This window comes from Neoarius graeffei, chromosome 24 (genome assembly GCF_027579695.1).
Source record: "Neoarius graeffei isolate fNeoGra1 chromosome 24, fNeoGra1.pri, whole genome shotgun sequence".
Lineage (NCBI taxonomy): Eukaryota > Metazoa > Chordata > Actinopteri > Siluriformes > Ariidae > Neoarius > Neoarius graeffei.
In genome coordinates, this window is record NC_083592.1 from 50,249,794 (window position 1) to 50,276,542 (window position 26,749).

Below are 26,749 nucleotides of genomic sequence, written 5' to 3' on the forward strand. Positions count from 1 at the left end.
GCTGTAAGCTCATCAACTAGCCACTAATTTACCTCAGAATATCAGAACTGTAAGCTCATCAACTAGCCACTAATTTACCTCAGAAAATCAGAGCTGTAAGCTCATGAACTAGCCGCTAATTTACCTCAGAAAATCAGAGCTGTAATCTCATCAACTAGCCACTAATTTACCTCAGAAAATCAGAACTGTAATCTCATCGACTAGCCGCTAATTTACCTCAGAAAATCAGAACTGTAATCTCATCGACTAGCCACTAATTTACCTCAGAAAATCAGAACTGTAATCTCATCGACCAGCCACTAATTTACCTCAGAAAATCAGAACTGTAATCTCATCGACTAGCCGCTAATTTACCTCAGAAAATCAGAACTGTAATCTCATCGACTAGCCGCTAATTTACCTCAGAAAATCAGAACTGTAATCTCATCGACTAGCCGCTAAATTACCTCAGAAAATCAGAGCTGTAATCTCATCGACTAACTGCTAATTTACCTCAGAAAATCAGAGCTGTAAGTTCATCAACTAGCCACTAATTTACCTCAGAAAATCAGAGCTGTAAACTCATCAACTAGCCACTAATTTACCTCAGAATATCAGAACTGTAAGCTCATCAACTAGCCACTAATTTACCTCAGAAAATCAGAGCTGTAATCTCATCAACTAGCCACTAATTTACCTCAGAAAATCAGAGCTGTAATCTCATCGACTAGCCACTAATTTACCTCAGAAAATCAGAACTGTAATCTCATCGACTAGCCGCTAATTTACCTCAGAAAATCAGAACTGTAATCTCATCGACTAGCCGCTAAATTACCTCAGAAAATCAGAGCTGTAATCTCATCGACTAACTGCTAATTTACCTCAGAAAATCAGAGCTGTAAGTTCATCAACTAGCCACTAATTTACCTCAGAAAATCAGAGCTGTAAACTCATCAACTAGCCACTAATTTACCTCAGAATATCAGAACTGTAAGCTCATCGACTAGCCGCTAATTTACCTCAGAAAATCAGAGCTGTAATCTCATCAACTAGCCACTAATTTACCTCAGAAAATCAGAGCTGTAATCTCATCAACTAGCCACTAATTTACCTCAGAAAATCAGAGCTGTAATCTCATCGACTAGCCGCTAATTTACCTCAGAAAATCAGAGCTGTAATCTCATCGACTAGCCGCTAATTTACCTCAGAAAATCAGAGCTGTAATCTCATCGACTAGCCGCTAATTTACCTCAGAAAATCAGAGCTGTAATCTCATCGACTAGCTGCTAATTTACCTCAGAAAATCAGAGCTGTAATCTCATCAACTAGCCACTAATTTACCTCAGAAAATCAGAGCTGTAATCTCATCGACTAGCCGCTAATTTACCTCAGAAAATCAGAGCTGTAAACTCATCAACTAGCCACTAATTTACCTCAGAAAATCAGAACTGTAATCTCATCGACTAGCCACTAATTTACCTCAGAAAATCAGAGCTGTAAGCTCATCAACTAGCCGCTAATTTACCTCAGAAAATCAGAACTGTAATCTCATCGACTAGCCACTAATTTACCTCAGAAAATCAGAGCTGTAATCTCATCGACTAGCCGCTAATTTACCTCAGAAAATCAGAGCTGTAAGCTCATCAACGAGCCGCTAATTTACCTCAGAAAATCAGAACTGTAATCTCATCGACTAGCCACTAATTTACTTCAGAAAATCAGAGCTGTAAACTCATCAACTAGCCGCTAATTTACCTCAGAAAATCAGAACTGTAATCTCATCGACTAGCCACTAATTTACCTCAGAAAATCAGAGCTGTAATCTCATCGACTAGCCGCTAATTTACCTCAGAAAATCAGAGCTGTAAGCTCATCAACGAGACGCTAATTTACCTCAGAAAATCAGAGCTGTAATCTCATCGACCTGCCGCTAATTTACCTCAGAAAATCAGAGCTGTAAGCTCATCAACGAGCCGCTAATTTACCTCAGAAAATCAGAACTGTAATCTCATCGACTAGCCACTAATTTACCTCAGAAAATCAGAGCTGTAAGCTCATCGACTAGCCGCTAATTTACCTCAGAAAATCAGAGCTGTAAGCTCATCAACGAGCCACTAATTTACCTCAGAAAATCAGAGCTGTAATCTCATCGACTAGCCGCTAATTTACCTCAGAAAATCAGAGCTGTAAGCTCATCAACGAGCCGCTAATTTACCTCAGAAAATCAGAACTGTAATCTCATCGACTAACCGCTAATTTACCTCAGAAAATCAGAACGGTAATCTCATCGACTAGCCGCTAATTTACCTCAGAAAATCAGAACGGTAATCTCATCAACCAGCCACTAATTTACCTCAGAAAATCAGAACTGTAATCTCATCGACTAGCCGCTAATTTACCTCAGAAAATCAGAGCTGTAAGCTCATCAACGAGCCGCTAATTTACCTCAGAAAATCAGAGCTGTAAGCTCATCGACTAGCCGCTAATTTACCTCAGAAAATCAGAACTGTAATCTCATCGACTAGCCGCTAATTTACCTCAGAAAATCAGAACTGTAATCTCATCGACTAGCCGCTAATTTACCTCAGAAAATCAGAACGGTAATCTCATCAACCAGCTGCTAATTTATCTCAGAATATCCGAGCTGCACTCAAAACCGAGTTCACTGGAAATGGTGGCACAACAAACACGAAGAACCTTCAACATTTTGGTGTGGACATACTGTAGACCATTTGGAAAACGGTATAAAAGTGTTAGTGTATACAGAGATACATTTTTATCTAAAAATCTGTTTTCAGATTTACCTGGATTACTGTGGACGTAGCCTAAGAAAGACCTTGAGGAAACGTTTTGCAATCTTTAACACACACAAGAGGACATGAGGCCTTTAACTGACACACAATTGAAGTGGGTCAGGGGGATGTGGAATAACATTTTCAATCATGCATTGTAGTGTTGATTAGAGTTTCTATAGCCTGGGAAATTGAAATCACTTTGTCTTGGAGGAAGAAGGACAAAATACTAGTCATCGTCACCGATCCGGGCTTGAGACGAACCATGTTTGGTTGACTTGGCCAGAATTGCAGCAGCAGGGTGGCCAGTTCCTTTCTGCGCACTCACACACATTCACACCTATGGACAATTTAGAGTAGCCAGTTAACCTAACTGCATGTCTTTGGACTGTGGGGGAAACTGGAGCACCCAGAGGAAACCCACACAGACACTGGCAGAATATGGAAACTCCGCACAGAAAGGCCCCCACTGGCCACGAACCCAGAACCTTCTTGCTGTGAGACGACAGTGCTAACCAATACGCCACCGTGCCACCAGAAATACTAGTAGTAAAACAAAATAGTATACTGCTTTACGAGCTAATGTTGGATAATCAGTCGTAGAGTATACTAAATTCCATTGAGTAAGGGATGTTTGATTGCCTAATTATGAAAATAGGTACTGAAAAAGAGGAGTAGTTTATCCAAATACTGTAATAAACAGTAAAGCAGGAGTTGTTACAAGGCTATTTAACAATTATTCTAGGATATCAGCTCATATACCGTGAGTAGAGAAAAACAAAATGGCTGAGCGTGTTGCTGAACCAACCAAGGATGAAATAAAAACTCTACTCGAAAACAAAACACCATAAAGTACAAAAAAAAGCAATAAAATATGGAATAAAAGTATTTGATGGTAAGAATGTATGTTTTTTTATTTTTCAAGAATTATTATTATCACATTTTTGACAAGGGGGCGGCACGGTGGTGTAGTGGTTAGCGTTGTTGCCTCACAGCAAGAAGGTCCGGGATCGAGCCCCGTGGCCGGCGAGGGCCTTTCTGTGCGGAGTTTGCATGTTCTCCCCGTGTTCGCGTGGGTTTCCTCCGGGTGCTCCGGTTTCCCCCACAGTCCAAAGACATGCAGGTTAGGTTAACTGGTGACTCTAAATTGACCGTAGGTGTGAATGTGAGTGTGAATGGTTGTCTGTGTCTATGTGTCAGCCCTGTGATGACCTGGCGACTTGTCCAGGGTGTACCCCGCCTTTCGCCCGTAGTCAGCTGGGATAGGCTCCAGCTTGCCTGCGACCCTGTAGAACAGGATAAAGCGGCTAGAGATAATGAGATGAGATGAGATTTTGTAGAAAGGTTTTATTTATCAAATTTGCAAAAAATAAAACTAAAAATGTTCTGTTTCAGAGCATGAATCCAATCTCCAATCAGCGCACGCGATTTCCGATAATAACCTCCGTATTTATACGAATAATTCTTAATTACCAAGTAAAATCACTGCTATGGTTGTCTGAATATAGACTTTTTTTCTGCTTTTTCATACACGTAAGCTAAGCACTGATTACTGATATGTTTTTATAAGCATGGAAATCATTTAACTGATATAAAATGTGTCTGAGATTCTTAAAAGGTATTTAAAAAGGGAAACGCATCAGTGTTGTTTCTTGGTGTTTTAATGGCAACTCAAAGAGCCGAGCAGTTCATATACCTGAAGACTTCTAGAAAAGTACAGCAGTTGAATGAGTCACAGCAGGTCACTGGTTCAGTGCCAAAAATAAAGGGATGAGGGAGTCAGTCTGGACACAACTGAGACTAAAAACGATTTGTTGGTAGACTAACTAGGAGAACAGTGTGAATATTAAGCCCTTAGTCTCCCAGGATAATGTTATCATAATTATTTATTAATGATTGTTAATAAATACAATGTTTTAAGTTTCAGAAGTGATGAGTAATCTAAAATCTAAACGTTTTTAGATCAGAAGTGTTATGTACATTTTTTATTACAGGTTTTGATATTATCCTGACATATATTTATTTTTTAAAGCAAATCGTTCCATACGCTTGTTGGGGAGAAAAGAAATCTTGCCGTGCTTCATATTTGGGACTTCTCATCTCATCTCATTATCTCTAGCCGCTTTATCCTGTTCTACAGGGTCGCAGGCAAGCTGGAGCCTATCCCAGCTGACTACGGGCGAAAGGCGGGGTACACCCTGGACAAGTCGCCAGGTCATCACAGGGCATTTGGGACTTCTATCATTATCATTATATACTCACTGGCCACTTTAATAGGAACTTGTTCTTAATTCTAAGATTCCTGTTCTTGGCTGCAGGAGTGGAACCCAGTGTGTTCTTCTGTTTTCTGTTGCATGCTGAGATGCTTTTCTGCTCACCATGGTTGTAAAGCATGATTATACGAGTTACTATATCCTTCCTGGCAAAAAAGATCAAACCAAGCTGGCCATTTTCCTCTGACCTCTCTTATCAACAAGACGTTTGTTTCCACCCACAGAACTAACGCTCGCTCAACTCATTGTTTTTTGTTTTTCGCACCATTGTGTATAAACTCCAGAGACTGTTGTGTGTGAAAACCGCAGGAGATCAGCAGCTTCTGAAATACTCAAACCAGTCCATCTGGCTCACACCAACACCCATGCCACAGTGAAAGTCACACTTTGAGGTCACAATTTTTTCCCATTCTGATATTTGAACATTGTGAACATTAACTGAAGCTCTTGATTTGTATCTGCATGATTTGATGCATTGTGCTGCTGTCAGAGGGATTGGTTGATTCGATACTGGCATAAAACAAAACAGGTGGATGGGTGTTCCTAATAAAGTGGCATGCAAATGTAACGACAGCACAGTGCAGACTTGTGCCACTTATCTATGCCGAGTCACATAAAATACTTTTTTTGAAATTGATAAAATAAATCACATTTCCATCTTACCGTTGAATAGTTTTAGACCAAACTTCGTAGCATCTTTATTGCTTTTAGGAACAGCATTTTCTTTCATCATTTGTAATTCTTTCTCACTTATGGTGATGAAGCGATCGGTCGCCATTTTGCTGAGTCGCTCGAGGTGATTATCGAGAAATAGTCCGAAATTCTTGACCAATCAGCGCGCACGATTTTCTATAATCATCTCCGTATTTATACTAATGAATATTAATCAGTTGTGAGAAGCAATAATATACATTCAGAGAGAATTCAAGGCTCCATAATGTGCACTAAATAGTCTTCCTAAACTGTAAAGACACCAGTGGTGCACTTACACATTATAAAATACTGTAGTATCTGGTTTGGGACGTGGCCCAAGTGTTTAAACTCTATAACTATATTACATATCGCTTGAATAAATAAACTGTCAGAAATGGGGATACAGTTATAGTAGGAGTCCATTTGTGTCCCCCAAAGTTACAATCTACACTAATATACCCCCTAGGGCTCATTATTGGACCTCAAGGTAACTATGTGTACCTTTTGAGGGTCAAAAAGTTACATATATGTTCCCAAGCAATATATAAAGTGTACTAATAAGTACCTTAGAGGGTACTGCCGCAGTAACAAGCCACTCTACCCTTAAAGGTATAATAATTAGCGATTATTCCACAAAATCGAGTTGTACATGAACTGATAGCCGATGAGGCGTGTAGCACTGAGTTGGTTATAAGCCATGTACGACAAGATTGAGTGGAATAACTGTTTTATTCTATCCACATTCACTGGATTTTGAGAAACAGAGCATTTTTATTTTTTGCAAATTCGACAAATAAATACTTTATACAAAACGTCCAACAAAATCATGTAAACAAACTGGCGAAATGACAGTAACAATTTGAGAAAAATGCTATAATCTCATCTCATTATCTGCCATTATTCCGTCTGGGCCAGGGGGTTTCTTTGTTTTAACTAGTAGTAGTTTCCTGTAAACCTCTCATGGCTGGACTGAGGGCGGAACAGGAGATGGCAGAAATGTTTTTAATTTATTAATGTCCAGCAGAGGTAAAGATGTAGTAATGTCAGAAAACGTTTGGTTGATGACGTTTGCGATTTCATGCGTGCAAATATTCGCATCAGCTCCGACATGTGACGTCATGTTGTCTTGACAATCATACAATATCGTAAACCATATTCAACGCTCATTCTCCATTGAGTAGAGTGACGTAATACACATAGGATAAGTGATATGCTAACAATATCGCATGTTATCAAACCAAATGAATGAAACCCTCTAGAGGGGACTAGAACATGTTTTTATTTCATCGAAAAAGTGTCCTGTATGTATAATAATTCCCAGTATTTCACTCTGATGACGTCACTCACAGTGTTTTCCCACCGACTGGACGCATAGCAAACCGGTTCAAAATTAAAATTCTTTTGATTAACTTGCACATTTTTTTGTGGATGTTCCATATAATATAAAGAACGTCACGCATTGGCGTAAAGATATGAAGTTTATCTTCTCATGTTGAAAATATTCACCACTTGAAGATCTCATCTCATCATCTATAGCCGCTTTATCCTGTTCTACAGGGTCGCAGGCAAGCTGGATCTATCCCAGCTGACTACGGGTGAAAGGCGGGGTACACCCTGGACAAGTCGCCAGGTCATCACAGGGCTGACACATAGACACAGACAACCATTCACACTCACATTCACACCTACGGTCAATTTAGAGTCACCAGTTAACCTAACCTGCATGTCTTTGGACTGTGGGGGAAACCGGAGCACCCGGAGGAAACCCACACGGACACGGGGAGAACATGCACACTCCGCACAGTAAAGGCCCTCACCGGCCACGGGGCTCGAACCCGGACCTTCTTGCTGTGAGGCGATAGCGCTAACCACTACACCACCGTGCCGCCAAATGCTATAATAATAGTATGTTCTTACCATCAAATACTTTCATTCGATATTTTGTTGCTTTTTATTTTTTTGGTATTTTTTGGGGTTTTGTTTTCAAGTAGAGTTTTTATTTCATCCTCGGTTGGTTCAGCAACACGTTCCGCCATTTTGTTTTTCTCTACTCATGGTATGTGAGCTGATATCCTAGTAGTAGAGTAGCCAATCAGAGCGCGTGATTGCTCATATCCAATGAATGTGGAAAGAATAATATACTAAATTTTCTGAGCATGTATGAGCACAAACTCTACCAAACTTTTCTCGGTCTTTACTTCCTGGTTTAACAGTCAAGTTAACGTATCGTGACGCCTTGTTCTTTTCATGTCATTAAATCTTGAGCCTTTGTTTCATGCTGACTGCCAGGTGAAAGAACAAAACCGCCACTGAGTTTAGCTAACTATCCAACATACGGTACATCGTAGAGAACAAAACAATCGCAGTATGATTGCTTTCAATGTGAGTATCTGTTTTGTATATGTACAGTATTTAGTATCTGGTATACACGTGTGGTTCTCTAGCATGTCGAAAGTTTTAGGCAGGAGATGAAGGGTTAACTACAAAGCTATCTACAAAGCAGTAAATATACTGTATACACAGATATCATGGAGGACAGTCTAACACAGTATAACAAACAAAACAAAAAAAAACAGATAAACATAGTTATTATTCAGTAACTGGCTATCTTGAGTTCTCGAGCTAAAACAACTTCACAACTGAGTAATGATACAAATTCCACAATGATTATAAATCAACTGGTTATCATCTGTCTATCATTTGTCATTTACCAAATGAGAGAACGACTAAATCTGACATCTGTTCAGCAGGAAAAAAGCTACACTTCCGTTAATTCCTCTGTAGCATGTTTGTGTAGCTAACTAGCTTTAGCTAACTGTATTCAAAACTTCTGTGACTTCTGTCCAGTTTACAGACATATTTTTGATGTAATGTGCAGTTCTACCTGGGCCACATGACAGGGTTTATACAGTCTTAACTAGGACTGATCGATTATGGCAAAATTCATAATCACGTTCATTTTGGTTAATATTGAGCTCATGATTATTTAACATGATTCCTTCTTGATTTTGCCATAAAATAGTGTTTATACATATCGTCGGGGTAATAAACGTTTATATTATATGGACAGGGCGGCACAGTGGTGTAGTGGTTCGCACTGTTGCCTCACAGCAAGAAGGTCCTGAGTTCGAGCCCAGCGGCCGGCAAGGGCCTTTCTGTGTGGAGTTTGCATGTTGTCCGGGTGCTCCGATTTCCCCCACAGTCCAAAGACATGCAAGTTAGGCTAATTGGTGGCTCTAAATTGACCGTGAATGTGAATGGTTGTTTGTCTCTGTGTCAGCCCTGCGATAACCTGGTGACTTGTCCAGGGTGTACCCCGCCTTTTGCCCGTAGTCAGCTGGGATAGGCTCCAGCTTGCCTGCGACCCTGTAGAACAGGATAAGCGGCTACAGATAATGGATGGATGGATTATATGGACACAAGTGTTTTACTGGGAAATACACCATTCGTATTTTTCATACGAGCTCCATCCGGGACATGTAGAACCCAAACCATGACATAAATCTCTATTTGTCACTCATGAAGAAATTGATGAATTGTTTTGATAAATTTGGGTGCTTTTTGTTTGTGAATGTGTCGATATAATAAAAAGGAACTCACACATTGGCTTGAAGATATGAAGTTTACCTTCTCGTGTTGAAAAACTCGCATTTTTCATACGAAATACATCACGGATCTGAGTGACATATTTAAATAATATTGGCTGGCGTTGAGTGGTATATCAGATACACTACCGTTCAAAAGTTTGGGGTCACCCAGACAATTTTGTGTTTTCCATAAAAAGTCACACTTTTATTTACCACCATAAGTTGTAAAATGAATAGAAAATATAGTCAAGACATTTTTCTGGCCATTTTGAGCATTTAATCGACCCCACAAATGTGATGCTCCAGAAACTCAATCTGCTCAAAGGAAGGTCAGTTTTATAGCTTCTCTAAAGGGCTAAACTGTTTTCAGCTGTGCTAACATGATTGTACAAGGGTTTTCTAATCATCCATTAGCCTTCTGAGGCAATGAGCAAACACATTGTACCATTAGAACACTGGAGTGATAGTTGCTGGAAATGGTCCTCTATACACCTATGTAGATATTGCACCAAAAACCAGACACTGAGTAGAATTTAGCTAGAATAGTCATTTACCACATTAGCAATGTATAGAGTGGATTTCTGATTAGTTTAAAGTGATCTTCATTGAAAAGAACAGTGCTTTTCTTTCAAAAATAAGGACATTTCAAAGTGACCCCAAACTTTTGAACAGTAGTGTATATTCCATTCAGCTAGCATGATATTGAATGAGTTTAAGACAAGTAGCTGAATGGAATATATCTGATATACCATGAAAAAAGCTAGCCATTATTATTATTATTATTATTATACATACACATTCCTTTCAGGTGTTCTATGCGTCTTTCTCTTTCAAAATTCTCTCAAAATCTTCCATATTTAATGAAGCAAACCTGGCGGCCATGTTTGTTTACAAATTGTCCCAGTCGCTCGCTAGCATGGAAGTTTTACTTCTCTGACATGCGACGTCATGTTGTCTTGACAACCATGCAATATCGTAAACCATATTCAACTCTCATTCTCCATTGGGTAGAGTGACGTAATACATGTAGGATAAGCGATATGCTAACAATATTGCATGCTGTTAAACCAAATGAATGAAACCCGTGAGAAGGGAATAGAACACGTTTTTATTCCATCGAAAAAGTGTCCAATGTGTGTATGGGTCATTCTATAATTGCGAGTCAACTCTGTTAGTCATCCATCAACTCTGTTATAGTTAAATTGGGCAATCCAATAACACAACTGATGATAACAGAGTTGACATTTCCCACCATTTTGTGTCTTAACTCTACACGCTGACCTCAAACTAGCTACCACATGGCATGTATAAAAACAGAATTTTATGGATTTTAATCATATTATTGTTTTTTAAAAAATGAGTGAGAGATTCACATCAATATCAGAATAACAGATTTGACAAACAATTAATCTACTGTTGGTGTATCCTCAACATTTTGTTCAAATTAATGAGGGAAGAAACATAACATACCTCATTGCCTTTCTGAAGTTTCCCTCCAGAGGAAGTGACATCACTCGGTGCAGGTGTGATGTGTATTATTATTAAAAGTCTTTGTGGATTTTACGTGGTTTTATAACAGAGTTAACAGAGTTGACAAGAACATTGGGATGGATAAAAAAATATTTTTTATTACTGAAATTTCACAGAATACAGAAAATAGATTTTCTATGCAATTGATTTTATAACAGTGAATAGAATAAGCTCCAAAAAACAGACCGTTAGACTGAATCATTTCATGTTTATTCGAGTTGAACGGATGAATCAGGAGTCGAAGACAGCCAGTAATGTGGGGGGAGGGGTGAGAGTCATTTAGTTAATGTTTTATGGATAAATTGGGTCTAAAATGTACATCAAGCATCGCTATTGGTGAAAGTTTGTCATAATTTGCATTATTGTTCAAAACTGATTCAATAAACATTTATTTTGTGGAAAATAATAAAACGTTTATCTCAGAGATGTGAAATGTACCCCGAATTCTCGAATGACCCGTGTATAATAATTCCTGATATTTCACTCCAATGAAATCACTCCCAGTGTTTTCCTGCTGATTAGACGTGCGTTGTCAAAATGGCGAACCGGTTCAAAATTAAAAGTCTTTTTCTTAATTTGCATTTTTTGTGTGGGTGTGTCCATATAATATAAAGAACATTACATGGTGGCGCAAAGATATGAAGTTTATCTTCTCGTGTTGAAAAATATATCGCTTGTTCGCTTCATTCACTTGTGAATATGTTCACCACTCGAAAATAAGCTTCATATTTTTGCGCAACTGGGTAACGTCCACTAGAAACTTAATCAAGCCTACATTCTGGCAAATTCAGCCGAGACTAAAACATGCTTTCACCAAAGCGCACTGTTTACGCAGGCTAAGATGCTAGAATACTGACCTCACAGAGCAGAGATTGAGTGAGGCATGAGGCAGGGCATGCACAGATTATTTTTTGTTTGCTTGGATAAGTATTTTCTCTTCAAAATATAATTTATATGCTTGAGAAAGTCCTAATAATTAAATGAGGCACAAAAATAACGTCATAACAGCCTGGCTGAGAGTGAGTTTGGGCTTTTAGGGAGGGGCGAAAACCCACTGTTTTCATAATTGTTAGAAGCCTAATTGAAAATAAGATCAGATTATTTGCACAGCCCTTGTTCTGATTGTTGAAAATGTGAAAGGTCTGACGTAAAAAAGGCAGATTTCACACTTTTTTTCCTTGGATAGTTCTTCAGTCATCAAACCGGCCTACACTACAAAATTGTTCTGGAATAAAACACACACTTTTAGATTATGCTCAATAATAACCAGTGATCCTGATTCTCACATGATCACATGAGGTCAGCTCGGCTCTCTGTCTGGTTATAGATGTTTCTCGTTTGACGTCAAGACTTCATTTGTACACGAGAATGTAGGTGTGTCTTGTGATACTCAGACACTTTAGGACTCGGTGACATCTCCATTTTCCAGTTTTGGCTTTTACATCACATCACGCCCCTGACGCTGCACTCAACAGCTTTTTATAGAGCAGTAATATCGAGACAAGATATTAGAAGAAAGAAGATAGTGTGGAAAGTTTTGGGACACAAACACACCAGAGATTTCTTCTGATCATTTGGCTGCCTTTGTTTAGCCTGGGAAAACATGTACTGTTTATTCATGTTTATTAAGTAAGTGCTTTATCCTGGTTTGGGTCACAGTGTATCTTGGAACAATGGGTGTGACATACACACATGCATACACACTTTCACAACTGGGGTAATTTAGTGTAGCCAGTCCACCTTCTGAGATGTTTTTGGGAGGTTGGAGGAAATTGGAGAACCTAGTGAGAACCCAGACAGACATGTAGAGAACATGCGATTCTGTATGCGGACAGTAACATGAGTTCAAGATTGAACCGGAACCCTGGAGCCAGCAGTGTATTACCATGCCATCATGACGTATTTAACACCACAAAGCTAAAGATAAGGATATAGAAGATACAGAAACACTTAAAGGTTCCAGTGAGTGAGATAGCAGGTACCTGCTGTTTTTTTTCTGTAGAGAACAAAACATGATTGAAGCGATAACCACTCTTATGCCTGTTTTCACAGTTCCTATAGTCTCGCTGGTGGTAGTTTGGTGGGGATTGGTTTGGGATTGCCGCCAATTACACCAATAATCCGTTGACTTTATGAAATTGAGATGAAGTTGCTGTACTTGAGCATTTTGTCCAGTGTTTGGCCTCTTTAGTGTGATTTTATAAGTTCTAGTATTATATATAATATAAACTCTTCTTTTCCGTCAATGAAGAGTTTATAACATCAACGAAACTGACTTCTTGTTAAAACTGTTAATATTATAGTCATGCTGTCTGTTGTTGCTCAAATGAGGATGGGTTCCCTTTTGAGTCTGGTTCCTCTCGAGGTTTCTTCCTCATGTCGTCTGAGGGAGTTTTTCCTTGCCACCGTCGCCACAGGCTTGCTCATTGGGGATAGTTTAGGGATAAAATTAGCTCATGTTTTAATTCATTCAAATTGTGTAAAGCTGCTTTGCAACAATGTTTTATTGTTAAAAGCGCTATACAAATAAACTTGACTTGATATATAATATATATTACATATTATATGGATGCGAGTATTTTACTGGGAAATACGCCACTCGTATTTTTCATCCGAGCTCCATCTGGGACATGGAGAACCAAAACTATGATATAAATCTCTAAATGTCACTCGTGAGGAAATCGTTGAATTGTTTTGGTAAATTTGGGTACTTTTTGTTTGTGAATGTGTCAATATAATAAAAAGAAAATCACATGTTGGCTTGAAGATATGAAGTTTATCTTCTCGTGTTGAAAAACTCACATTTTTCATACGAAATACATCATGAATCTGAGTGACATTATTAAATAATATTGGCTGGTGTTGAGTGGTATATCAAATATATTCAATTCAGCTTGCATGATATTGAACAAGTCGAAGATGCATAGCTGAATGAAATATATCTGATAGACCACAAAAAAAGCCAACCAATATTATTATTATTATTATTATTATTATTATTATTATTATTATTATACATACACACTCTCTTTTCCAGTTTTTTCTATGTCCGTTGGTATGTTTTTCTCTTGTAAATAGAGGGGAACCGTCATGGCCTTCTAGGCCTTCAGAGAAGCCCAAACATATCAGCATTTCAAGTGTTATATTTAATTTCTTTCATTCTTTCATAATTTCATTATAGTTATTCTCTTCTAATTCGGCCTCATTTTCTATCAAATTTGCTTCAGAAATGAAAAGGTTACTGCCCTGAAAACATTAAAATGGAGTTATCCAATGAGATAGTTTTGTTTGTTTGTCTAGGCTGAGAAGAGTTTAGAGCTGCTCACTCATTGGTTAGGACTTCATTGCCGGGACAGAAGGCCATGGCAGTGTATGTTTATGTAGGAAGTGACAGATGAATTAACCAATCAGATTTTGATTTATAGTGGGAGGGACCAAAAATTTATCTCCCTCAGCCTTTTTAAAGGCCAATGTGAGCTTAACCGTGAGTCAGCACCGTCAGCGCAGCAGTGAAGTCACCTTCCAGCCGGTGTAGCATTCATCAGTAGTGTTAGCGAATGCTAATAAAGTGGTCAAGCCAGTCAGGGGAAATAGCACAGGCTAACGACCGAGAAGCTAAGATTTCTGTCTCCAGACTCTTCTTCCACGCACGATCACCACAGTATTTTTCACTCAGACTTAAGTATTCATTTCCCTGTGTAATTTACTGAGCTACTTTTAAAAGCAGCCTGCTGCTAATCCCTTGAGAAATCCTTTGCCCTGTTGCTTTTTTGGTATCTGGCTAAGTTTTGGCTGATCTGATAGTAACGGTTCCCCACTGCTTATAAATATGCGTGAAGAATAGCTAATGAAGTTTTGGTAGCCTTTCGGGTGTTCAATGCGTCTTTATTTTCAGTTTTCAGTTAGTTTATTTATTTAGTGCTTAATTATAGCATAGCTAATCCTAGCACTGGATGAGCCTTGTCTTTCTCTTTCCCAGCAAACAAAGAAATGCTTCTGTGCATGTGCAGCAGAAACCTTTCTCATTAAATATTTGCATCAGCTCCGACATGTGATGTCATGTTGTCTTGACAACTGTGCAAAATCGTAAACCATATTCAACACTCATTCTCCATTGGGTAGAGTGACGTAATACATGTAGACTAAGCGATATGCTAACAATATTGCATGCTATCAAATCAAATGAATGAAACCCGCTAGAAGGAAATAGAACACGTTTTTATTCCATAAAAAATGTGTCCTGTATGTATAATAATTCCCAATATTTCACTCCGATGACATCACTCCCAGTGTTTTCCTGCTGACTAGATGCGCGTTGTCAAAATGCTGAACCAGTTCAACATTAAAATTTTGGGTGGATGTGTCCATATAATATAAAGAACATTACATGGTGGTGTGAAGATATGAAGTTTATCTTCTCTTCGCTCACTCATATTCTATGCATTCACCACTCGAAGATAAACTTCATATCTTCGTGCAGCTGTGTAATATCCTCTATATATATTGCATCAGTGATAATTGAGTGATATATGAATTGTGACTGTTTTGTAGTGAATTTTTGGTGTCTGTTGCACACCACATGCATGCTTTTTTTAATCCAGGGGACAAACTAAATAAAAATAAAGAGCTGGTGAGGAAAAGTGAGTCTTAAATAATCTCGAATTGTACTTGACCTTGGAACAGAGTCATTGTGATTGTTCACTATATCCTGTATATTTCCAAATTTACACAAAAAACAGATTCCTTTTTTTCATTTCAGTGCTGATATTTTGAAATGAAATGCATCATCCAAATGAATGAAAACGAGTATAAATGTATATGATATCATAAATGATACAGCAAGAGGCTTTTGGACCCTTTTAGCCTCTTTTAGGGCTTATCTAATAATCATCAATAATACCTGTTATCTGAAGTCCCCTTTCTACCACAGTGCTGCTGGATGCTTGATTCTGATTGGTCAGAAGGTGGTGATTAATTTTCTGTAGTGAATGTATTCAGGTTTATGTTAATACAGTGACATGTTAAAACAGTAATTATCGTATAATTCACAGGAATTTGTATCCTGAAAGCTCCATAGGCACAGTTTTAGAAATGCGTGTCATTCATTGGGAGTACTGTTGACATTCATGGAAGGAGTCTCCAGTGTCAGTGGGCTGTAAAGGTTCATCTCATCTCATTATCTCTAGCCGCTTTATCCTTCTGCAGGATCGCAGGCAAGCTGAAGCCTATCCCAGCTGACTACGGGCGAAAGGCGGGGCACACCCTGGAGAAGTCGCCAGGTCATCACAGGGCTGACACATAGACACAGACAACCATTCACACTCACATTCACACCTACGGTCAATTTAGAGTCACCAGTTAACCTAACCTGCATGTCTTTGGACTGTGGGGGAAACCGGAGCACCCAAAGGAAACCCACGCGGACACGGGGAGAACATGCAAACTCCACACAGAAAGGCCCTCGCCGGCCACGGGGCTCGAACCCGGACCTTCTTGCTGTGAGGCGACAGCGCTAACCACTACACCACCGTGCCGCCCGCTGTAAAGGTTGTTTAAGTTTAAATACAGTATCATGATATAAAATTCAGGCTTTTTTTATTGCCTAGATTGATTGTAGCAAGGTGGCATGGTGGTGCAAAGTGATACGCACTGCTGCAGTAGCAAGAAGGTTCTGGGTTTGAACCTCATGGCAGTATTGTAGTTGAGTCACTAAACCTCGAGTCCCCAGGGTCCAAGTCATTAAAGAAAATGTCGAGTCTGAGAATAAGACTCCAGCCGCACCATTTGACGCTGCCTTTATGTGAAACTGTCTCTGCTACTGTGTTGGACGAACATTACTGCTTGACTGCCCCATTTTAGTTAACAGGCTACAGATAAAAAGTTTGTTCAACGCTCAGTAAGCCCCGCCCACTATCAACAGAGCAATGAACACAGCGTGTCACTTCCTTCTCTGGGTGGAGTCTTACCAAATGACGATTGAAGTTCGAGGTTGTCCTCGTCATCTCCTTGATAGTTCTTCTACGTATGGAACGCATAGGAGTGCATTTTTTCCCACTGCTTGAGAAGTCTGTATAAGCAAAGCGGACAATCCTAGAGGCGTCTCTCCAGGCATTTTAGCACCATTAACGTTAGTTTGTTCCTGAACATGACGTATGAACAGGTGAATGTGCATTCTCTTGCACGAAATTAGTATAAAAATGAATGTAGATATAAATATCTCATCATCTCTAGCTGCTTTATCCTGTTCTACAGGGTCGCAGGCAAGCTGGAGCCTATCCCAGCTGACTACGGGCAAGAGGTGGGGCACACCCTGGACAAGTCGCCAGGTCATCACAGGGCTGACACATAGACACAGACAACCATTCTCACTCACATTCACACCTACGGTCAATTTAGAGTCACCAGTTAACCTTTGGACTGTGGGGGAAACCGGAGCACCCGGAGGAAACCCACGCGGACACGGGGAGAACATGCAAACTCCGCACAGAAAGGCCCTCGCCGGCCACGGGGCTCGAACCCAGACCTTCTTGCTGTGAGGCGACAGTGCTAACCACTACACCACTGTGCCACCCCAAATATAAATATTTTATGCCAAATTATGGCATGTTACAAAAGAGGCCTCGTCTCCAATTTACGAGTCCGAGTCATCAGTGCGCAAATCCAAGTCAAGTCACAAGTCCTTAAAATTAGGGCACAAGTCGGATTTGAGTACTATAAGCTTGCCTTGCTCCAGCTTCCCTTGGCTCCAGCTTCCCTGCTACCCTTAATGAATAAGCGCTATAGATAATGGATGGATGGATGGATGGATGGATGGATGGATTTTTTAATTGTTTCAAAATGATGTCACAGATCATGGGCATGTGTAGCCTCAGAATTGTAACTTGAACATATTTGAAACAACAATAATGTTGGTGAATATACAGTACTGTGCAAAAGTCATTGGCACCCTATTTTTTGTTAAAGATTTCTATTTTATGACTTCTACATTATCGAGTCAACAACACAAAAACATTTTAGACATTTTAGTTTTTTTCCAGCACAAAATTAAATGCTACAGAAAAAGAAAAATTTGTATCTGAACAGCATATTCCATAAAAGAGTCCACTTTTCATATGAAAAAAGAAAACATAATGAAGGCTGCTGGGTTTTGGTGCAAAATTAAGACGTGAATGTGACAGTCAAAGTGTCCAGAAGAACTGTAGCTGGTTCTGTAAGACGCTCGGTAAAACCTACAGCTCATTTCCTTTCATATAAAACTGCACTCACTGGATCTGAGACTACTATTTTTTTTTTTAAAGCAAAGGGTCGTCTCGCACCAAATATAGACTTTGTTTTATTTATTATGGCTTACTGATTACTGTTTATAGTATTTTTTAATGTTGAAACATTTAATTTCATTATTTTTAAGCCATTTTTGGTCTACAGCATTTCTTTACATGTCTCTAACTTTTGCACAGGACCATATATCCATGTAAGATGAGAATCTGGAATCGGACTGTGTACACAAACAGTCACTAAGCCCAAAAGTCTCTTAGTCAAGATGTAGTAAAGTATCACTGAGGATAAACAGAATGAGTTTCTCTCCAGAAATAAAATAATAACTCAGATACAATTATCATCTCATCTGGCTGACAGGTGATGAGATTATGGCATCATGTGCTGTCCATCATCCATCCAGCATCGTCCACATTTCGCAAAAATCTCTTCTTCTCTCTCAATTCTTCACCAATTTTTATTCTTTTTGGCAGAAAGGTACATATGGCTTCTACCCAAATTTGCATAATTGCAATTAATAATGAAGATATGGAGTAATTAAGCCCTAACGAGTAGTTTCCACACAAATTGCTTCTTCTCCTTCAATTCTTCACCGATTTTGATTCTTTCTGCCATGAAGGTAGGGATACCTAGAGTACATATAACTTCTACCTAGATTTGCTTAATTACAATTATTAATGAAGTTATGGACTAATTAAGCCTTAATGAGCAGTTCAACAAAAATCGCTTCTTCTCAGTCAGTTCCTCGCTGTTTTGGATTCTTTTTGGCAAATAGGTCAGTATTCCTAGGGTGGATAGCTTACAACATTTATTGTACAAGGTGTCCCACTTTAGATCGTTCCTTCTGGACTAGACGGGGCCAGAGTAAGCTACGCCGTTAATGGTCTCGTTTATTTATTCATTCGGAGGGTCTGGAGCCCGTCCCGGGAACACTGGGAACGAGATGGGAATACACCCTGGATGGGATGCAGGTCCATTTTAGCATCGATTTTCACATCCCAGCATTATGGGATATAGGGGACAGTAAAGGATACACTAATGCTGCTTTCAAAATGAGTCAAAGAAAGCAGTATTTTGTGCTGTAACATCTGATTTGATCTAATGTTCTTATTTCTCTGTGTTTGTCTCTCTGGTTCTGGTCTCTCAGGGTAAGCTGGTGAAGTACTTTAGCCGGCAGCTCTCCTATAAACATAAAGTGCCCTTACAGGAGAGGAACGTGGAGCTGGACGGCTTTCCTCGTCTCACACACTGGCTGCGCATCGTCAACATGAGGAAGGAGGTCACAGAGGTACTGACACTCAGACATGCCCATTTTCATGAGAGAGCGTTACTGTGTTACGTCTGACATGAACAGCTTCACAGTGTCACAAAGCTCTGACTTGTAATTACGACTTTGAGACTTCCATTATACAGCAGCTTCATCCATCCATTATCTGTAGCCGCTTATCCTGTCCTACAGAGTCGCAGGCAAGCTGGAACCTATCCCAGCTGACTACGGGCGAAAGGCGGGGTACACCCTGGACAAGTCGCCAGGTCATCACAGGGCCGACACATAGACACAGACAACCATTCACACTCACATTCACACCTACGCTCAATTTAGAGTCACCAGTTAACCTAACCTGCATATCTTTGGACTGTGGGGGAAACCGGAGCACCCGGAGGAAACCCACGTGGACATGGGGAGAACATGCAAACTCCACACAGAGTTTCAGCCAGCAGTTTCAGAAGTTGTATTTTAAAATAAGTCTAATGGAGCACTTGTATTGCTGGTGTTTTTTGAAATTAAAAATTCTGTAACCTGTAAATGACTTTAGATAAAAGCATCAGCCAAATGAATAAAAATGAATGTAAATGAAAACGTTGCCACACATTACAGCCAGAGGCTTTCGGATATTTTAAGCCATTTTTAAGGCTTATCCAATAATCTTTGCTCCCTGATAATCCACTTTATATCACAGTACTGATGAATTCTCAAATCTGATTGGTCAGGACGTGGTGTGTTGATTAATTTTCTATGAAAGCACATCACAGGTTTATATTAAAACACTGATTTGAATGTGTGATCGTTCCTAGAGAAACAACTTACCCAAGGATTAATGGTTTAAAAAAAGTGTCATTATTGATATCATGAAGAAAGCTTTTCAACATGGGAACATCTTCAAGACAAAGGAGTTTGTGCTTAATGATTTTACAAGACACGCTTATATATATATATATATATATATATATATATATATATATATATATATATATATATATTTTTTTTTTTGGTCAAGACAGAGGATTGTGAGGCTCCCTGGAACATATTGTAACATAAATGAGAACATGAACTAGCCAGAAATGGATAAAAAGTACAACATGTTATTCTTTAATTCATAAAAATAGTAATAGTTGTAATTTTAACTGCAAACTACTGTGGTATAAGAGGAATAAAACACTTCAGGAAGTGATTTTAGAGGAAAATAACCATCAGGACATGAAGGGGTTTTATTGGTATTAAAAATGCTTTAAATTAATTCACATAGAGTCCTGGGCGGCACGGTGGCGTAGTGGTTAGCGCTGTCGCCTCACAGCAAGAAGGTCCTGGGTTCGGGCCCCGGGGCCGGCGAGGGCCTTTCTGTGTGGAGTTTGCATGTTCTCCCCGTGTCCGCGTGGGTTTCCTCCGGGTGCTCCGGTTTCCCCCACAGTCCAAAGACATGCAGGTTAGGTTAACTGGTGACTCTAAATTGACCGTAGGTGTGAATGTGAGTGTGAATGGTTGTCTGTGTCTATGTGTCAGCCCTGTGATGACCTGGCGACTTGTCCAGGGTGTACCCCGCCTTTCGCCCGTAGTCAGCTGGGATAGGCTCCAGCTTGCCTGCGACCCTGTAGAAGGATAAAGCGGCTTGAGATAATGAGATGAGATGACATAGAGTCCTGTGCAAAAGTCTTAGGCACCCTATTTCTTTTCCATACAAACTTTGCGATAGATTTCTATTTTATGACTTGAGTCAAAACATTTCAAAGACATTTTAGAGGTCCAAATGTTGGGGGGTGGGGGGGTGGGGGGGTGTTTCCAGCACAAAATTAAATGTTACAGGGAAAAAAAAAGTTTGTATCTGAGCAACATATTCCATAAGAGAGCACTTTTCAGGTTTAAAAAGAAAAAACATAATGAAGGCTGCTGGGTTTTGGTACAAAATGAAGAAGCGAGTGTGACAGTCAAAGTGTCCAGAAGAACTGTGGCTGGTTCTGGAAGACGCTCAGTAAAACCTACAGCTCATTTCCTTCCTTATAAAACTGCACTTACTGGACCGGAGACTATTTTTTTTTAAACAAAGGGTCGTCACACACCAAATATTGACTTTGTCTCATTTATTATGGCTTAATGCTTATATATATATATATATATATATATATATATATATATATATATACACTACCGTTCAAAAGTTTGGGGTCACCCAGACAATTTTGTGTTTTCCATGAAAAGTCACACTTTTATTTACCACCATAAGTTGTAAAATGAATAGAAAATATAGTCGAGACATTTTTCTGGCCATTTTGAGCATTTAATCGACCCCACAAATGTGATGCTCCAGAAACTCAATCTGCTCAAAGGAAGGTCAGTTTTATAGCTTCTCTAAAGAGCTCAACTGTTTTCAGCTGTGCTAACATGATTGTACAAGGGTTTTCTAATCATCCATTAGCCTTCTGAGGCAATGAGCAAACACATTGTACCATTAGAACACTGGAGTGATACCGTAGTTGCTGGAAATGGGCCTCTATACACCTATGGAGATATTGCACCAAAAACCAGACATTTGCAGCGAGAATAGTCATTTACCACATTAGCAATGTATAGAGTGGATTTCTGATTAGTTTAAAGTGATCTTCATTGAAAAGAACAGTGCTTTTCTTTCAAAAATAAGGACATTTCAAAGTGACCCCAAACTTTTGAACGGTAGTGGGTATATAGTGCAGTCTCATAAGGAAATCCTGCTGAGTGCCATAGCATTTTGTTGTCTGGTGTGATGAAGCCCTCTGCTGGTGAGGAGGCGGAACTGCAGCTTGATTGATGGTTCTGGAAACTGATTTACTCTCTGCAGTGGATAAAACTCACTTCGTGACTGGAATCAGTGATAAAACCTGAGGTCTAAAAAATAATTACTGACATAATGGTTGCTTTTTTCCCCAGCAGGTTGTTATTTTATTCCACATATACAGCATAATCACTTTAGGAGGTGATGTTTGCTGTGTGGTTTGTTTGTCTGTTTAATTTGAAGCAGGATTACATAAAACCTAGTAACCCGATTGTTGTGAAACTTGGTGGAACGCTCTTGCATGGGTCAAAGAAGAAGCTCTTAAATTTTGGAGCGGATCTGAGTCACAGGGCAGCTCTGTGAATTTATTTTCATGTTTGCTAACGTTGTGAGATATAGCAAGTTCCATACATCCTACAATCCAGTAGGTGGTAAAGTTCTATTGTAACAAAACATAACCAGTGTAGAAATACGATAACTCCATATCACAATCCACATTCACGAGTACAACTAATTCTCTGGGATGCACATCTAGGCACATAAGCGTAATCTCATCTCATTATCTCTAGCCGCTTTATCCTGTTCTACAGGGTCGCAGGCAAGCTGGAGCCTGTCCCAGCTGACTACGGGCGAAAGGCGGGGTACACCCTGGACAAGTCGCCAGGTCATCACAGGGCTGACACATAGACACAGACAACCATTCACACTCACATTCACACCTACGGTCAATTTAGAGTCACCAGTTAACCTAACCTGCATGTCTTTGGACTGTGGGGGAAACCGGAGCACCCGGAGGAAACCCACGCGGACACGGGGAGAACATGCAAACTCCGCACAGAAAGGCCCTCGCCGGCCAAGGGGCTCAAACCCAGGACCTTCTTGCTGTGAGGCGACAGCGCTAACCACTACACCACCGTGCTGCCCCATAAGTGTAATAGTTTTGGAAATACTGTTTATCCAGACATATAATGTGGTTGTGGTTGCAGATTTGCACATCATAGAAGACTCGACTACTGTCCTTGGTGGAGATCTGCGCTCTCTGAGTGCCCTTCTAGTTTTTATTTCATTTCTTAAAAAAGAGGACACTATTATGCTTGACACTCTTTTCTCCATAGGTAGATTTTTACCATAGATATAAGAAAACACTCTTAACTATTCTTCCTAACAAGTGGTACTTCAATATATCTGCCACATAGAGAGAGGACAGATTTGATTATAAATCAGTGCCAGTAGTGAACCGTTATTATTATTAGAGCTGGGACTTGAGCTCAGCCAAAACTTAGACAGACACACCAAAAAAGCAACAGGGCAAAGGGTTTTGCAAGGGATTAGCGGCAGGTTGCCAGGTCCCTCCGTTGTGTGTAGTTGTTGATGTTGATTTTAAAAGTAACTCAGTAAATCTCATCTCATCTCATTATCTCTAGCCGCTTTATCCTGTCCTACAGGGTCGCAGGCAAGCTGGAGCCTATCCCAGCTGACTACGGGCGAAAGGCGGGGTACACCCTGGACAAGTCGCCAGGTCATCACAGGGCTGACACATAGACACAGACAACCATTCACACTCACATTCACACCTATGGTCAATTTAGAGTCACCAGTTAACCTAACCTGCATGTCTTTGGACTGTGGGGGAAACCGGAGCACCCGGAGGAAACCCACGCGGACACGGGGAGAACATGCAAACTCCACACAGAAAGGCCCTCGCTGGCCACGGGGCTCGAACCCGGACCCTCTTGCTGTGAGGCGACAGCGCTAACCACTACATCACCGTGCTGCCCAACTCAGTAAATTACACAGGGAAATAAATACATAAGTCTGAGTGAAAAATACTGTAGCGAGCGTGCAACGTGGAAGAAGAGTCTGGAGACAGAAATCTTAGTTTCTCAGTTGCTAGCCTGTGCTACTTGCTCTCGATAGCACTGGCTTGACCACTTTATTAGCATTCGCTAACACTACTGATCAACGCTACACCGGCTGGAAGGTGACTTCACTGCTGCGCTGACGACACCGACTCGCATTTAAGCTCGTGTTGGGGTTCGAGAAGGCCTAGGGCACTAAATTTTTGGTCCCGCCCACTATAAATCAAAATCTGATTGGTTAATTCATCTGTCACTTCCTACATAAACATACACTGCCATGACCTTTTGTCCCAGCAATGAAGTCCTAACCAATGAGTGAGCAACTCTAAACTCTTCTCAGCCGAGACACAACAAACAAAACAATCTCATTGGATAACTCGATTTTAATGTTTTCAGGACAGTAACCTTTTCATTTCTGAAGCATTTGATAGAAAATGAGGCTGAATTAGAATTAGAAGAGAATAATTATTATGAAATTATGAAAGAATGAAAGAAATTAAATATAACATTTGAAATGCTGATATGTTTGGGCTTCTCTGAACGCTTAGAAGGCCCTGATGGTTCCCCTCTAATCAGTACAGATCTATGGAGGCTTGTTGGCCATAAATAGCACTTGATCCAGCAAACTGTCATTTTCAATTTTAGTTTTTATATTGTTTGGCGGCGGCACGGTGGTGTAGTGGTTAGCGCTGTCGCCTCACAGCAAGAAGGTCCGGGTTCGAGCCCCGTGGCCGACGAGGAAGTTCTGTGTGGAGTTTGCATGTTCTCCCCGTGTCCGCGTGGGTTTCCTCCGGGTGCTCCGGTTTCCCCCACAGTCCAAAGACATGCAGGTTAGGTTAACTGGTGACTCTAAATTGACCGTAGGTGTGAATGTGAGTGTGAATGGTTGTCTGTGTCTATGTGTCAGCCCTGTGATGACCTGGCGACTTGTCCAGGGTGTACCCCGCCTTTCGCCCGTAGTCAGCTGGGATAGGCTCCAGCTTGCCTGCGACCCTGTAGAACAGGATAAAGCGGCTAGAGATAATGAGATGAGATATTGTTTGGCAAGGAATAATTTAATTTAATGTAGTCACAAGATACATACACTCTCAGAAAAAAAGGTACAGATCCGTACCTTAAAAGGTACAAACTCTTGTTTCTGTGGCAGTACCTTTAGAGGGTACAGAGCTGTACCTTTCAAAAGGGGTACATATTTGTACCTTCGTGCTTTGTACCTTTAAGTGCCTCATCTGTACCTTCAAGATCAAGTTTGTACCTTTCGTGGATGGTACAAATGCTGTACCTTTAACAATGGTACAAATCTGTAACACAGTGGTACCACCACAGAGACAAGTTAATTTGTACCTTTAAGGTACATGATCACTTCTTTGACGGGGGCTTCTGAACGGAAAGGCTTCTGAAAGGTTTTCAAGGAACCACCTAATTCAGTAGAACTAGCCACAATCAGAACAACAGTATGGTAACTCACCTGTAAATTTCCTTCTGTCGTCGTCTGTTATTTCCAGGCCCGCTTTTACTAAGAAGTCCAAAAGCTCTTCGGTGGAGAGGGCGGACAAAGTCGCCATCCTTCAGGCGACCACGCGAGTAGTAGTAGAACTTTGTCTTGCGCAGAGCAGGACCGTTAGTTGCTTTTTGGACTCCTCCCCCTAGCAGCTCAAAGTACCATGCCCTAAGGTACAAACACGTACCTTCTCCAATTTTGTACCTTGAAAGGTACAGTGTCGTACCACAAAGGTCCAGTTTTGTACCATTTAAGGTACATCAAACTGAAAGGTACATTTGTGTACCTTAATGTGTCATATTTGTACCACTGTGTACCTTTATTTCTGAGAGTGTAGCTGAGCTCATGAAACTGTATGTACAGCCCATTTTACGTAAGTGTTCTTAATTTTATCCATAAAAATCAGTCATATCTTTCTGATATTGTCTTCTCGCACATCTGTGCGTAAATTAGAAAAAAAATCCAACATTTTGTGTACTTTTAAGGTATGACTCTATTAATTAATTAATCGATTAACAGTGTCATATTTCTATAGTTGAACCCATTGCATTTAGCCCCTCTGCCTCAAGGTTTGGTGTATTGTACATTCTGAGATGCTTTTCTGCTCACCATGGTTGTAAAGAGTGATTATTTGCGTTACTGTAAGTCAGCTCAAACCATTCTGGCCATTCTTCTGTGATCTGTTTCATCAATGAGATGTTTCTGCATGCAGAACTGTTCCTCACTGGATAGTTTTTGTTTTTCACACCATTCTGTGTTCAAAATCCCAGAAAATATATAACCTTTTGTCCTGTGTGTGTATGCATGTGTGTTTGTGTGTGTTGTAGGAGATCACTCCAAGAGAACTGACTCTTGAGTCGCTCTTAGACATGTCAGATGAAGAGGTGTGTGAGACGCTGCAGAAGTTTGGAGCGAGTGAGGATGAGTGTGCTCGCTTGAACGCCTCCCTCACCTGCCTACGCTCCGCCCACAAATCAGGTGAGCACCCAAGGGTTGTTAGTATGCTAGTAATGGTTCTAATATACTGATATACTGTCTACAGCATGACTTGGGATATAATATACGAGTGCTTTTTAATGAAGTAGGTCTTTTAAGGGCGTGTCTTTTCTACTTGTGTTTGGGGGAATTCATTGTTCGCGTTATATTAACTGTTTGTATTTTTAGAATACTGTTTTAAGAGAAAAAAAATGTATCTGTACAGTGTGTCTCTGACATTGTTTGCTTGAAAAGGGTGA

General features: G+C 40.1%; 1 protein-coding gene across 1 annotated transcript in view; it reads left to right on the plus strand.

Moving 5' to 3' along the window:
- The window catches only part of ksr2 (kinase suppressor of ras 2), a 273,796-nt gene that overhangs the window by 12,871 nt on the left and 234,176 nt on the right, over positions 1-26,749 (plus strand). Inside the window, 2 exon segments of the mRNA XM_060907435.1 lie at positions 19,277-19,417; positions 26,342-26,492. Coding sequence (XP_060763418.1) covers positions 19,277-19,417; positions 26,342-26,492 — 292 coding nt within the window.